At 34.9% G+C, this 13,649-nt stretch overlaps 3 protein-coding genes across 4 annotated transcripts; 1 reads left to right on the top strand and 2 right to left on the bottom strand.

Annotated features, from left to right (window-relative positions):
• Window positions 1-1,080: 1,080 nt before the first annotated feature.
• Window positions 1,081-9,371, top strand: dco (discs overgrown casein kinase 1). Of its 2 annotated transcripts, none has more exons than XM_028318858.1 (8): window positions 1,081-1,458; window positions 1,750-1,860; window positions 2,132-2,324; window positions 2,580-2,722; window positions 2,956-3,158; window positions 3,488-3,647; window positions 5,427-5,507; window positions 6,741-9,371. In XM_028318858.1, the coding sequence occupies exons 1-8, from the start codon at window positions 1,383-1,385 to the stop codon at window positions 6,797-6,799; spliced, it is 1,026 nt and encodes a 341-aa protein (XP_028174659.1). In that variant the 5' UTR covers window positions 1,081-1,382; the 3' UTR covers window positions 6,800-9,371. The 2 variants fall into 2 exon arrangements, with proteins under 2 accessions (XP_028174659.1, XP_028174660.1); XM_028318859.1 differs by having other exon boundaries at window positions 1,383-1,458; window positions 5,427-5,518.
• A 97-nt stretch (window positions 9,372-9,468) lies between these two features.
• Window positions 9,469-10,715, bottom strand: LOC114363202 (D-erythrulose reductase-like). Its single transcript, XM_028318860.1, has 5 exons — window positions 10,667-10,715; window positions 10,289-10,541; window positions 10,103-10,214; window positions 9,822-10,024; window positions 9,469-9,741 (listed from the first exon to the last, which is right to left on the bottom strand). The coding sequence occupies exons 1-5, from the start codon at window positions 10,713-10,715 to the stop codon at window positions 9,630-9,632; spliced, it is 729 nt and encodes a 242-aa protein (XP_028174661.1). The 3' UTR covers window positions 9,469-9,629.
• Window positions 10,716-11,178: 463 nt separating this feature from the next.
• Window positions 11,179-13,270, bottom strand: LOC114363212 (L-xylulose reductase-like). Its single transcript, XM_028318872.1, has 5 exons — window positions 13,071-13,270; window positions 12,672-12,924; window positions 12,400-12,514; window positions 12,049-12,251; window positions 11,179-11,701 (listed from the first exon to the last, which is right to left on the bottom strand). The coding sequence occupies exons 1-5, from the start codon at window positions 13,120-13,122 to the stop codon at window positions 11,590-11,592; spliced, it is 735 nt and encodes a 244-aa protein (XP_028174673.1). The 5' UTR covers window positions 13,123-13,270; the 3' UTR covers window positions 11,179-11,589.
• Window positions 13,271-13,649: the final 379 nt, after the last annotated feature.

Below are 13,649 nucleotides of genomic sequence, written 5' to 3' on the forward strand. Positions count from 1 at the left end.
ATACTGTACCTACTTACTTATCGATACTACATTAAAAAAATTAGGTGGCAGTAGCGGCGCGGCGCCCCTATTGTCTTGGCGCCTGTGTGCGCCGCACACTTCGCACACAGGGGCGGCGCGGCCCTGAGCACAGGTAGGTAGTAGGTAGTAGCACAGGTAGGTAGTAGGTAGTAACACAGGTAGGTAGTAGCCTGGACTAGCTGGTGAATCCAGGCAACCTGTAGTGTAGGTCAAAATTTCAAACCAAGACTTTTTGGCGGGAAAGCTAAATGTGGATAAATAGAGCATTAAAAATCCCTCAACACTGGCAACCACAAACTGCACTGTGCTAATAAAAAAGTGTAAAGAGGATTTTTTTTATTACTCAGCTCCGGTGTGGCGTAAATTAAGGTTGGTGCGCACTACATGTGTATATCACAATAATAGTATTATAAAACGTCTATTGGGCAACATACACACAACAATTTTAGACTTTCGGATGAACCAAGATTAAGATCTCGATATTGTTTAAAGTCTGAGCCCCGATTACGGATCAGCGTAATGATCAAAACAGCGTACGTCAGCTGTTTTGACCAATCGTATCGCAGAATCGATGAAGCGCGTCTGGATTGGAAACGTTAAAAATTACCGTAATCGGGGCTCTGGTCTTCATCGTGTGTTTTGCTCTACACAATCAACAAAAACATATCAACAGTCAACAAAATCGCCTATCATATGTTCTGAGCCCCGATTACGGTAACTTTTAACGTCTACAATCCAGACGCGTTTCTGATTCTGCAATACGATTGGTCAAAACAGCTGACGTATGCTGTTGAACGACCAATCGTATCGCAGAATCGAGAAGCGTGTCTGGATTGTTGACGTTAAAAGTTACCGTAATCGGGGCTCTGTTTTTTTATCATGTAGGGAAAAACACACGCTGGAGACCCGTATTAATATCAGCCAACCATATAATGCTCAATGAATATTATCAACAATGAGTTGAATTTGTGTGGCTTAAATAGCATGAATCCTCTGCCTTAACACTTTTAAAAAAAGATAGTAGTGCCGGTGTTGCCAGGAACGTATAATGACATTACTCCCATTTTCTATCCATGATTTTTGAACGATCTGTCGAAAAAATTCCTCATGTGCGTGTGTAGCTAGAATAAATTATCAAATTTCTTGATTTTAAGTAAATAACGAAGCTTTTGTGAATAATAGTTTAAGTGCACAAGTTACAAGTCATAGGGCGTTGCAATACACAAGGCGTTTTAACAAATTCCACCCAAAATTATAGAGTTCGCCCAAATAGAGATCTGCGTCTATCGCAATATGGCCGTCCTGTAATGAATCGGTGGTCAGTGATATTATTGTGATTTCATCTCCTAGAAACTATCAAAATGGAACTTCGTGTCGGTAATAAATACCGACTGGGTCGTAAAATTGGCTCAGGATCTTTCGGAGACATATATCTCGGTGAGTAAGGTCCAAGACGATTGTAAACAAAGAAAGATGGTCACTATTGTAGGCCAGCTGCGATTTTTTTGTTTCGAAATATCTACTTTTTGTGTCAGGAGCGTGGTATTCTGCGATAGTCCTACACACATTGCTCATTTTATTTGTTAATTGGGCCAGTTGAATGCTTTGTGTGTAACTTGTTATGTGTATGTGGAATTTGGTTCATTTTTGCCTTCAAGACCATAACCCATTGCAATTGGAAGTTTGTACACGAATCTATTCTCAACCAAAGTGTATTTTGTATTCCAGGAACCAACATTGTGACAAGAGAGGAGGTAGCTATCAAATTAGAATGTATAAAAACGAGGCACCCACAACTGCACATAGAAAGCAAATTTTACAAATTGATGCAAGGGGGTGGTAAGTATTCCTTAAAATTTATTAGGTTAGCTAAACAACCTGTTTGTGATGTAAAGGGCCGATATTAGTTAAAAATAATGTGATAATTACTAGCAGACGTTATTGTGCATTTAACAAAAGATTAGTCAACATTACCTGAAATTACATACACAATGAAGTTTGGGATTCTTGCCTGTAACATGTTTCACACTTCTTGATGAAGTAAAAGACATTTCAATTAGAATGAATGTGTAATTGTGTTATTTATAAGATATCTCTTTTGTTTCAATAGTTGGAATCCCTGCTATAAAATGGTGTGGATCAGAAGGGGATTACAATGTTATGGTAATGGAACTCCTAGGACCATCATTGGAAGACCTCTTCAACTTTTGTTCTCGCCGTTTCTCCCTCAAGACTGTGCTCCTGTTAGCTGACCAGCTCATCACCCGCATTGAGGACATACATTACAGAAACTTTATCCATAGGTATGTTATTAAGTCTAGTAATAGCATTTCATGTTGATGTAGGTTGTAAGGTCAGAGATAAGAACATCACTATGGCAGTGACTTATCTGTAAATTATCTTTGAAGTTTATCATGACTGAAATGCAAATCTAATTGCTGTATTTCTTTTTAAAAATAATATATTGCTAAACACAGTAAATAAATTGCCTAAATGCAGTCCAATTAATAGCATATAATTATCATTATTATATTCATAACTTGTTATTATTTTTGCAGAGATATCAAGCCGGATAACTTCCTTATGGGTTTAGGTAAAAAAGGAAACTTAGTGTATATAATAGATTTTGGCTTAGCAAAGAAGTACAAAGATCCTCGCACATTGCAACATATTCCATACAGAGAAAACAAAAATTTGACAGGTAAGATACACAACAAAACAATTTGTTTGTACTAATTTAGTAAATAATAAACTTGCTTTGATAATCCCAATAATACCAATTGTATTATTTGGGCTTACACATTCCTGACAATTATATCTATGTATATCTGAATAAGGTGGACTAATTTTTCTTTTTATTTACTGAAGAGATACATTTTCTAACAATCAAGACAGAATCACCTACTTAAACCATCACTTTTTAAACTATTACAGGTACTGCAAGATATGCTTCAGTGAACACTCATTTAGGCATTGAGCAATCTCGTCGCGATGATTTGGAATCGTTGGGTTATGTGCTGATGTATTTCAACCGTGGTAGTTTACCATGGCAAGGCCTCAAGGCTGTTACCAAACGTCAGAAATATGAAAGAATATCTGAGAAAAAATTATCCACACCATTTGATGAACTTTGTAAAGTAAGTACTTGGTTTGGCAATGAGTTGTCTTTCAAACATTTCAATAATAATTATTTTTAAGCAAAGTTACAGATAGTAAATAAACTTACTACACAGTAACAATGTATGACTGTTCTACTGTATAATAAGTTTTCTTTGTCTGGGATGAGAGTCATAAAAACATCATTACGTAAACTTGAATTGATTCTTATCAGGGATGTATTTTTTTTTAATTATGACACATTCAAACAATGCCTTTTTTCTGAAAGTACATTTTTACTTGGTTCTTTTAAATTTAATTAATTTATCATTAAACATTTGGTTAAAATAAAGCACTTTTGTCATTACAGAACCACCCAATCGAGTTCCAGTTGTACCTAAAGTACTGCCGACGGTTGCGCTTTGAAGAGCGCCCAGACTACAGTCACTTGCGTCAACTGTTCCGCACGCTCTTCCATCGACAAGGATTCACTTATGACTACGTCTTTGACTGGAATATGCTCAAGTTTGGTATGTATTTATTTAGATGATATTAAAAACAAATAACTGCAGATAGACAGCTTGTATTTACCAAAGCAAATCTGGTTGTTTATACTGGCTCAATGACCAGTTTTGTTTCCCAAGAAGAGTGAAATTGATTTAACCTTTAACTATGGACGTCGGGTCTCAGAGGCCCACCCCCCTTTCCGATTTCTCGGTTTAAACACCTTCCCGCCACGGGTTGCTCTCGACCATCTCAGTAGCTTCAGTTTTAACTGTGTTTGGACTGAGGAGGCATAAAATCGCATCTTCCGGCACTTATTACGTGAGTAATAACCATTCAAAATTTTGTCCGGGTCTGGGAGACCCGATGACTATAATTTCCATACAAACATACTTGTATGTATGTGACTTGTCAACTATAATTTTTTATATTATATTATTATAATCTTAAGTAAATTGTTCTAGTTTAAGAATACATAATGGCAGAAAGTATCTGAGTACATCAGCTATATTATTAGCCCAACTATCTAAAGAACATTTCAGGAGTAAGGTATTACTTGTAGACGATTCTGCTTTTGAGTTTAGATGTCTTAGAATTTACTATTGCTGCAGATTCCGATTCTGAATGGTGTACATTTTGCCTACTAAAGCTCTCAAAGAAAGATAACATATGCCTGTAGAAATAATTTGTCTTTAGTGTTCTAGGCCACTGTGTTTAATTTTAGTAACTTTAACCCTTGTCAAAATTTTTATGTCCTTCAGAAATTCTGTTTGTTTTTATGTTACATGGTTATTAATTAGCAAAGAAAAAAATATTACTTTCATTTATTAATGATCGACTGTAATCAAGGAGCCTATATGTGGTGGCAAGTCAATTTACACTGAAAAATGTCTAAGTTTTTTAAATTTGCGAAAAAATAATTAAATTATGGTTAAAATTTGATTACATTTACTACTAAATCCTTTATTAATAGTTATTAGATATATATCAACTCTTTAATAAATTCAAATTGATTCAGATATGAAAATAAGAAGAATGTTAGATAGGGGTCTGTGAGACCCGACGTCCATGGGAGTGCGATTTTTTTTTCACGTCCATAGTTAAAGGTTAAAAAAGCTTTAAATGAAAAAAAAAACTGCTTTTGTGTAGATGGATGACACTATTTTGGCCTGTGATTCTAAGGAATTTCATGCCTTTCGTCTAAAACAAGGCTGCTCAACTCCAGGCCCGCTGGCCACAGTGTGGCCCCCAAAAGAATTTTAAGTGGCCCGCCGAGCACGGTACAAACTAAGATCTCTTTGAAGTTAGCTGTCAAAAATGTAGGTGGCCCGTCGTTAACGACTGAATCCACCGTTTGGCCCGACTCTTCAAAAGGTTGAGCAGCCTTGGTCTAAAGGCTTTATTATTAATCTAACAATTGACTGGTGGTGTCCTAACCCCAGTCCATACGTATTTAAGCATAGATACATCTTGGTAACCACGACGTCCCTTAAGGTTATGCGCGGCACGTTTATCGACACGTGACGCGTAGTAGTTAGCGACTGCGTCTCGCACTGCCTATTAATTCAAGATGTGCCTCAAATAAAACTGTGATAATGGTAAATATTTATTTTACACAAACTACATTTGAGCAAGTTACTGTTTTTGGTATTCATAATTTATAGCATTATATAAATTATATCTATTTATTGTTAGTTGACATCAAATAATAGATCCTTATTGTCATTTCCTTATGGTTTAAATTGAGAAGTCATTAAAATAAAGGCATTATGATATGATGATTGCAAGCTAATGATCAATTACAGGTGGTCAACGAGGCAACTACCAGTCCGGCGCAAATGACCGCACGCTCAGGCGCCACGAACAAAATCAAGAACAGGAAACTAGTAAGTGATTGGTAATAAATAGTTTATCATATTTATTAAAACAAACGTCACCTTAGGTGTGTTATGTCCTCTAATCGAGATTAGAGGTCATTATACGACATCATGTGTTTTTTTGTGTTTTTACTGACTGGATCTTGTTGCTGATCCTTTCAGTTTAAGGCTGGTTTTAGTGTCACGCGGACTGTCAGTACGGATCGCTCCGCACAGCCGATATGTATGAACTGTAAGGGAGCGGAGCGGTTCCTCCGGACCGCATTACTCTAAAACGCTCCCTAGAAGTTCATACAGATTGGCCGTGGGGAGCGGGTCCGCACCGGACGGTCCGCGTGACACTAAAACCAGCCTAACATAATTTAGTATTCAACTTCAAATAAAATCGTGGCTTTGATTTAAAATTTTAAAAAAAATCCCAGACAAACTGATAGTTTTTCAAGAAGAATATTATTGACACAGTTAATAGTTTAACCTTAGTTTTATTGATAGTAACGAAGCTGTTGATCCTGGCTATATAGGATTAGCCTATATAGCCAATATAGGATTCAAGATAGTAATAGTGCCAGTAGCTCAAATCAAAACGAATTCTTTATGCAGGCCTTTTTCAGGGCACTTATACACGACCCAACTGAATTTATCAGTTGAGAATCCAATGTGTATTCGATGGATAAGTGTGTAACGCGTGTTATACGCAAGGACCTAAACTACGATAAAATTAATGCTTTGTTACTATTATTTACCCTAAAAACAAGCACGAATGTAAAGAAACTTTATAGATGGTTAAATAAGTTATCGTACCACGAGAAAGAGGACCTTTTTATAAAAAAAAAACTAATCATTAAAATACTTAAAAAAGATCCTACTTATAAGTATTTATAAGTAAGACCTGGTGTAACACAAGTATCTTTTACTTACCATAGATCACCAGTCTCCACAAACAAGTTACATGTATTTAGTTTATACCTAACTAGCTGACCCGGCGAACTTTGTTCCGCCTTAATGGCAATAAATAAGCAGACTTTTTTTTATTTCGAACGGGATAAAAAGTATCCTATGTCCTTCTCCTGGCTCTAAACTACCTCCCTGACAATTTTCAGCTAAATCGGTTCAGCCGTTCTTGAGTTATAAGTGGTGTAACTAACACGACTTTCTTTTATATATATAGAAGATTGTAAGCATATTGCATCTACTTGTGGTGAGAAATAAATAGCATTTTATTGAATTTATTTATTGTTGCAGCGGCGGGCGCGGCGGGGCAGCCCAGCACGACGGTGGCGGCCATCTCGGAGTGGCGGTGAGGCGGCTCGCGGCGCCGCAGGGAGGCCCCGTCGTAGGACCCTGTTCATGTTGTGACCTCCGCGATCTGTCCGCTCGAGCGGACGTCCCACAGACTCGGTATATCCACGTATTATGATGGTGTTGTCGACGACGGCTTCGGCGCGTCGATCGATCCGGAATTGATGCGAGCGCGGGCGTCCCGCGACGCTCCTCCCCGCTCGGAATGCGATTTCTGTAAAACTAAGGAATTTTGTATGCATTCACGTTAACGTTCATATGTATTGTAAATTATTTAATTTTAGACTAAGATCGTGAGTGGGCCGAGAACTAGGTAAAATTGACGTTTTCATTGTTTTTAATGTGACTCATTTAAGCATAGCTGTTAGGCCTGCCCGTGCATCCATTGTACTTTATGCTCAGTTATATTTAGACATAGAAATGAATCATACTGACAAAATTATCATTTATCTCGTCCTTTGTTGAATTTAATTTACATTTCTCTTCAAAATTGTGACTGCTGGGCTGATCATGAAAGTTCACAAATGCTTGTACAGAAATCATTAAAAAAAAATAGAAGAGTGTAAATTAAATTTACCACAAGACGGTTTTTGCAATTAAATATTTCTACTGGCTATTTAATATGCCATGTGCATTTCCTAATTGCCATTTTGTTTTCATATTTAATAGATTGACTGTGACAACTGATGATTGTTGAGTCTCTGATTCAGAACTTTAGCATGTAAATTAGTTGGCATATAATGTATTGTGCAATATTATTTCTTCATTTCTTTTTTCAAACTGTTTTAATGCGGTTAAGTGTGATTTTGTTAATATTTTGTCTTCCATATTTTATTCATGGAATGGCGACTAAAATTTTATCTAAATAAACATTGTTCAGGCTTGATGTAATTATTGCCAATCCGTATAAAAAATAAATTGTCCAGCCACTGCCATAGTTTTAACTAGGTAAGTTTGCTAATTAAATCAGATATAACGTTTAGGAAATTGTCATAATTGAGCTCGAAGATCTTGAATGGGAATGTAACATTCTTTTTTGAAAATAGATTGTGTTTCTAAAGAACTTATCTGGTTTTAGTTATCACTCTGACTCTAGACAAACACATTCCCGTAAATTCTTTCCTTTATCACTTTTCTGTTCATGCTAACTATGATCTCATATAATTTACCAAATTTTCATATTTTGTAAACTTAATATGACTGCTTAGTTGGGTTGTATCAATATATTTTGTAATTGGTTACCATTTCATGTCTCATCTAACACGAGGTATAATTATAATTGCAATTATAACTCGTTTCTTATTTTTAGTTTATTCCATAACGTGGAACCTAAGCGAAACTTGCTACTAATAACATTTGTTGATAACATTCTGTAAATATTCCAATGTAAAACTTGAAATGTGGGGAACATTCATATAGGGAACTAGATGATTGGTTTGTTCGGCGTCACCTTTTGACTGGAATGGACTATCCTTCTCTTAATATGACTGAGAATTAGGTTCAATTTTTGTATAAATGATATAATTTTTTACTAAGGGTTTGTTTTGAAAACGCTCTGGGGTTGATATAATCATCTTGTTGTCACGATACATCATACATATTAGTAGTTATTTTTATATTCATACTTTAGTTAATTTTGTCAAAAATAAGCAAAATAGGCTTATTTTATTTATATTTACGAAATTGTGTATAGTTATTTTGAAACTGTTATCATTTATATTTCCTACCCAAGTTTTAAGTGACTGCACTTAATTATTAGTTGAAACAAATTAATAAGTTGTATAGTCAACAGGGTATTTTGTAGCATTTCGCAGTCATCATCTATAACTATATCAGTGTTCTTATAACAATACAGTTCATTTGTCATGTTTAGTTAATTATTATAATCATATTCTCCGCCGTCAATATTGATATTGATACGCAAGGAACTCGATTATGATTTTAGTTATTTACCCGTAATCATATGATTAATATCCAAAAATATTATATTGGTACCTATATTGTGTTACTAATTCTTATGACGTTGCATTAGTTAAGTTTACGGTAGTGAAGTTTTAGTGTCGAGTCGTTCGGAAGTGTAGTGTGCAGTGCGAAGGCGGAGTGTCGTGTTACAAATGTATTACAAACGCTTGTGGCGAGGAAGGTCGTGGCTTGCTCCTAACGTTAAATGTATGCTCTAATCGACGAAAGACTTTATGGACTTAATTTTGTATATAATAATTGTAAGGTATTAAGATAAGGCCGACACACTGTTTTTTACAATATCATAGATAATGAAAATAAATACATAACTGTTGTAGAGTTAATGTCATTCAAATGATTTGCTGTTATTCTACGCCTACCTTTTATTGGGTCTTGTGTAGCTGCGTGGCGCGTACCGATTGATATTCTTACTTGATGAATTTCAAATATCCCCTATTCGGCCGACAGTCTACTCGTTGCCAAGGAGGGAATGAACGCAAATTGTAGTCGTAGAATGAGTAAGGAATTTAGTAAACGATCGTTGGCTTTTATTGGATAATATCGTAAATTCTAAATTTTAAGTAAGTTTCGAGTGCGTTCTTTTCCTCTGAATGAGTAAACTGCGGATGATTGTGGAACTTTTACATGTTCTAGAAATACCAATGTGTTACATTTTAATTTACCTTACCATAGTATATTTTCTCTTTGAACATACGTTTATGCTAGCCTACTTTAGCATAATACGCATTATATATAAATTGTTATGCTTGCATTGTTTCCTATGTCCAGTATGTATTAATTCCTTTGGCACAATAAACTGAGTAAAATAAAAGATTAGGTGTTTATTAGTTTTTCAATGAATATCCAGATTTAGGTAGCGAGAAAACCTCCATCGATCGGCAACTGTGCCCCGGAGATCATACTGGCGCCATCACTTAAGAGAAAGAGTACGCCATGCACTACTTCATGAACTTCCCCAAATCTGCGAAAAAATAATAATTAAATACCAAAATAATACATTCATATGCTGACATTGAATTATGTATTAAACTTATGATTTACCTGCCCAGTGGTATTTTCGACAGCATTAGTGACGATTTGGCAGGGTCAGCCCACACTTGGCGACCTAAATCAGTCATGACGGCTGTCGGGTTTACCGTATTCACTCGAATACCGTGTGGACCGAGTTCTAAAGCCATAACGCGCGTCATTGCATCTATGGCACCTTTCGATCCACAATAAACGACGTGGTCTTTTAGTGCAGCCTAAAATTGATAAGATTATCACGTAATAATAGGCATTAATTCTTTAGGATTGAAACATTTTGAATTGAAAAAGCTTACCATAGACGCTTGTGAGGATATGTTTACGATTGATCCCTTTATTTTGTTGTCAATCATCTTTTTGGCTATAATTTGACTAACATTAAGCATTGCTTTAACAAAATCCATAGTCCTGAAAGTTATGAAACAATCTTTGGTGACTGCATAAAGATTAATAAAAATGTACTATAGAAACATAATAATTACAAGTCAAAGCTGCCAGGTTTACTTTCTAAAAATGGTTCTATAATAGCCACTCCAGCATTATTAACCACTCCATGGAAGACTCCTAAAGATTCTACAACTTGTCGTGTTTGATCCCAATCTCGAAGATCTACATTAACAATTTCCACAGATGGATACTCATTCTTAAGTTTTTGTAGATTTTCAGGCTGATTCGAAAGAGCAACTACACTTGCACCTTGTCTCCATAATTCCGTTACTATGCCTTTACCTATACCTGTTAATTAATGGAAAAAAATACGATTAAGTATTCCCATCTTTCACATCGATCGATCGTCAACAATAAGTGGGAAATGAAAAATTTAAAAATCCTCCATTTTAATACATCCTGTATAAGCTTACCTTGGCAACCACCAGTTACAAGTATTCTTTTCCCCTTGAATTTATCCATTGATGTAAGTTTATTTTTGTAAGCACTTTATCTAATAAATTAAAATTGACGTTTGAAATTAAATCGACGACATGTATGTGCGTAGGTATTAAATGGCTATAATGATTAACTGGCTTGTTTATACTGATAATGTGTGTAGTATAAAATGTGATAAAGCAACTATAAACAACTTCCTTAGGCAACTAAAGTATGTCAGATAAGGAAAGCGAGGGGAACTGTGAACAATATGTATTAAATAATATATTGTTTATACCTCACATTTTTCTTTAAATTGGGACTAAGTGGCTAAAATGAAAAATTTAATGCTTAAAATTATGTATGTATTTATTTCATAATAATAACAGGGTTAAATGATAAAAGAATATTACTTAAAATATAGAATAATATACTTAATGTCAACTTTTAACCTTCAGTAAGCGGAGGTGCTGATCCTCACGTGACGCAATTCATTTTCTATTGTCTGATAAATTATAGGAACAAAATACTAAGTAACAACAGTTACACACTTAGGTACACTAAAAATACACTGAATACCTGTTATATTGACAATCAAAAAATAATGGCACAGTCTAAATCTGAACAACATATTTTAGACCTATATTTTCTTTGGTATATACCCTTTTCAAAGTAGTAAAAATCACTTCCAGTGTCACATACCTACTATCTGATCCAGTAAAAGTGCAGCATGGATTAGATGGAGAATTTATATTAGTGCCTAAATATTTTCTTCCATAGATCTATCCTACTTATTGCACTGGTTCAGATAAAGCTATAAGCATTGAATGAAAAAACATACATAATATATTTGGATAAGTATTTATAAAAATAATAAGTCATTTTCGAGACTGAGAGACTTGTACACAAATTGAGATTTTTATGTGGCTAGATATCCTCCATCAATTGGCAGTTCAACACCATTGATCATGCTTGACTTTTCACTCAGAAGAAAAACTACAGCATTCACTACTTCAGAAACTTCACCAAACCTGTAACAGGAAAATTTAATTTCATCTAGTGTTAATGAAAGAAAGAAAGAAAGAAAGAATGATTTATTTGGCACACAAAAAAGAAACAATAAATCAGGACATTAATATGGAAATAAAAATAAAAAAATTACAATAACAATAATAATACTTATAAATGTCTATAAATGTCTATAATTAATATTCATCTTGGTTATCTCAATGCATACATCTTTATTTTTATTCAAGAGTGCTGAGTGTGGGAGTTTTATAATCTAAGACATTAACTTTATTGTATGCTAAGATCTAACAATGTAATTAGATGTGGAATAAGCATTGTTACTTTATTAAAATGTAAATAATTTACTTACCTTCCAAGAGGAATCTTTGACAGCATACTATTGGCTTTAGCAGGGTCAGACCAGCCAACTTTAGCCATTTCAGTCATGATGACAGTAGGATTGACGCAGTTTACACGGATTCCATGAGGGCCTAGTTCCAAAGCCATGGTACGGGTTAGAGAATCCAGAGCAGCCTTTGAGGCACCATAAATGGCATGATCATGTAGGGCAGCCTAAAAAAACAAAAATCATAATGAACAAGACTTCATAACACACAAAAACTGCAATCTATGAGATCCCATTTTCCTTTTCAGGTATGAAATGGAAGTAAAAAAGTAAATCTTTTTACCATCTTTTTAGTCTTATTTTTTTATTATTTACCTTAGAAGCCTGTGATGAGATGTTGACAATGGCACCATGGGTTTTATTCTCAATCATTTTTCTAGCAACAACTTGACTTATATTAAGTACTGCTTTTACATTGACATTAAAAGTTCTGAAACAAAGGAAGTTAAGTTAGTAAAATATACTAATAACTATGGATTTTTAATAGGTGATAACAGAAATGGATTTTCATAAATAAAATAAATTAGGAATAAGCCAATTCAAGTTGCAAAAACAGATTTTAAATACCACACATATTGATAACATACTTATCAAAATCAGCTGATGAACATGTCAGGAAGGGCTCGCATATGGCGATTGCTGCATTATTCACCAGTGCATCAAAATGTCCAAGAGATTCAACAACTTTCCTAGTTTTTTCCCAGTCCCCAATATCAACATCAACTATGTCAATTGAAGGATATTCACTTTGCAGAGCTTCTAGGTGTGAGCGAGTTCTTGATAACGCTACAATATTTGCGCCGGCTCGCCATAATTCTACGGCTATACCACGGCCAATACCTAAAAGTAAAACACATTTATAAAGGCAGAAGTCATTCGTTCACGCTTGGTAATAAAGCATATTAATAGTTAAATACATGGGTAGTGAATATTCACACGTGTGTACAGTAGTAAATAAATACAAGCGATAAATATTTTTTTCTAACCTTGTCCAGCGCCGGTGACCAATATTCTTTTCCCTTTAAAAGATATTTCCATTTTGAAGATAAGCGTAACTGTAAACTGAGATTTTAAAGCGTTATGTGTTATGTGGTTGCTGTCTCAAGACTGAGCACTAATGGGTAATAAAAAATAACATCGCAGTTCGCACCAGCTCGAGTTCGATAACGATTTGACAGTTCTGACAGTGACAGTACTGACTGTGACGAAGCCATGAAGCTAATATCTGTAGCTTCATGGACGAAGCGGTCACTGTATTCCGATTTATGCCTTAATCGTTTGTCAAAATAGTAGAAAGAAGATTTTGTTCGACAATATATAGCCTGACCAGGAACATAAAAACCCTGGCATAGAGGCGCTTCAATTGCATTTGATAGTGCAACACTGAGTACAGTCGTACATGTGTTAAATTAATAGGCTAAATTTATGTATCAGGATTCAGGATTACGGGCTAATTTGATATTTTCATAAATGAACGAAAAATATTATTAAAGGTAACCTGGTTTAAATAAATTAAATGAAACCATCAATCGAGCTAGTATGATTTATTTTATTATTCATCAATA

Source organism: Ostrinia furnacalis, unplaced genomic scaffold (assembly GCF_004193835.3).
Source record: "Ostrinia furnacalis isolate ACB-3 unplaced genomic scaffold, ASM419383v2 OfSCF7018, whole genome shotgun sequence".
Taxonomy (NCBI): Eukaryota; Metazoa; Arthropoda; class Insecta; order Lepidoptera; family Crambidae; genus Ostrinia; species Ostrinia furnacalis.

Excerpts from the sequence above, each read along its gene's own strand:
- dco (XM_028318858.1), top strand. The coding sequence starts at position 1,383 with ATGGAACTTCGTGTCGGTAATAAATACCGACTGGGTCGTAAAATTGGC. Across the intron at positions 1,459-1,749 it reads TTTCGGAGACATATATCTCG|GAACCAACATTGTGACAAGA; the intron begins GTGAGTAAGGTC and ends TTTGTATTCCAG. Across the intron at positions 1,861-2,131 it reads CAAATTGATGCAAGGGGGTG|TTGGAATCCCTGCTATAAAA; the intron begins GTAAGTATTCCT and ends TTGTTTCAATAG.
- LOC114363202 (XM_028318860.1), bottom strand. The coding sequence starts at position 10,715 with ATGGATAAATTCAAGGGGAAAAGAATACTTGTAACTGGTGGTTGCCAA. Across the intron at positions 10,542-10,666 it reads TGTAACTGGTGGTTGCCAAG|GTATAGGTAAAGGCATAGTA; the intron begins GTAAGCTTATAC and ends ATTAATTAACAG. Across the intron at positions 10,215-10,288 it reads AAACCTGGCAGCTTTGACTT|GACTATGGATTTTGTTAAAG; the intron begins GTAATTATTATG and ends CATAACTTTCAG.
- LOC114363212 (XM_028318872.1), bottom strand. The coding sequence starts at position 13,122 with ATGGAAATATCTTTTAAAGGGAAAAGAATATTGGTCACCGGCGCTGGA. Across the intron at positions 12,252-12,399 it reads TCTCATCACAGGCTTCTAAG|GCTGCCCTACATGATCATGC; the intron begins GTAAATAATAAA and ends TTGTTTTTTTAG. Across the intron at positions 11,702-12,048 it reads TCAAAGATTCCTCTTGGAAG|GTTTGGTGAAGTTTCTGAAG; the intron begins GTAAGTAAATTA and ends TTCCTGTTACAG.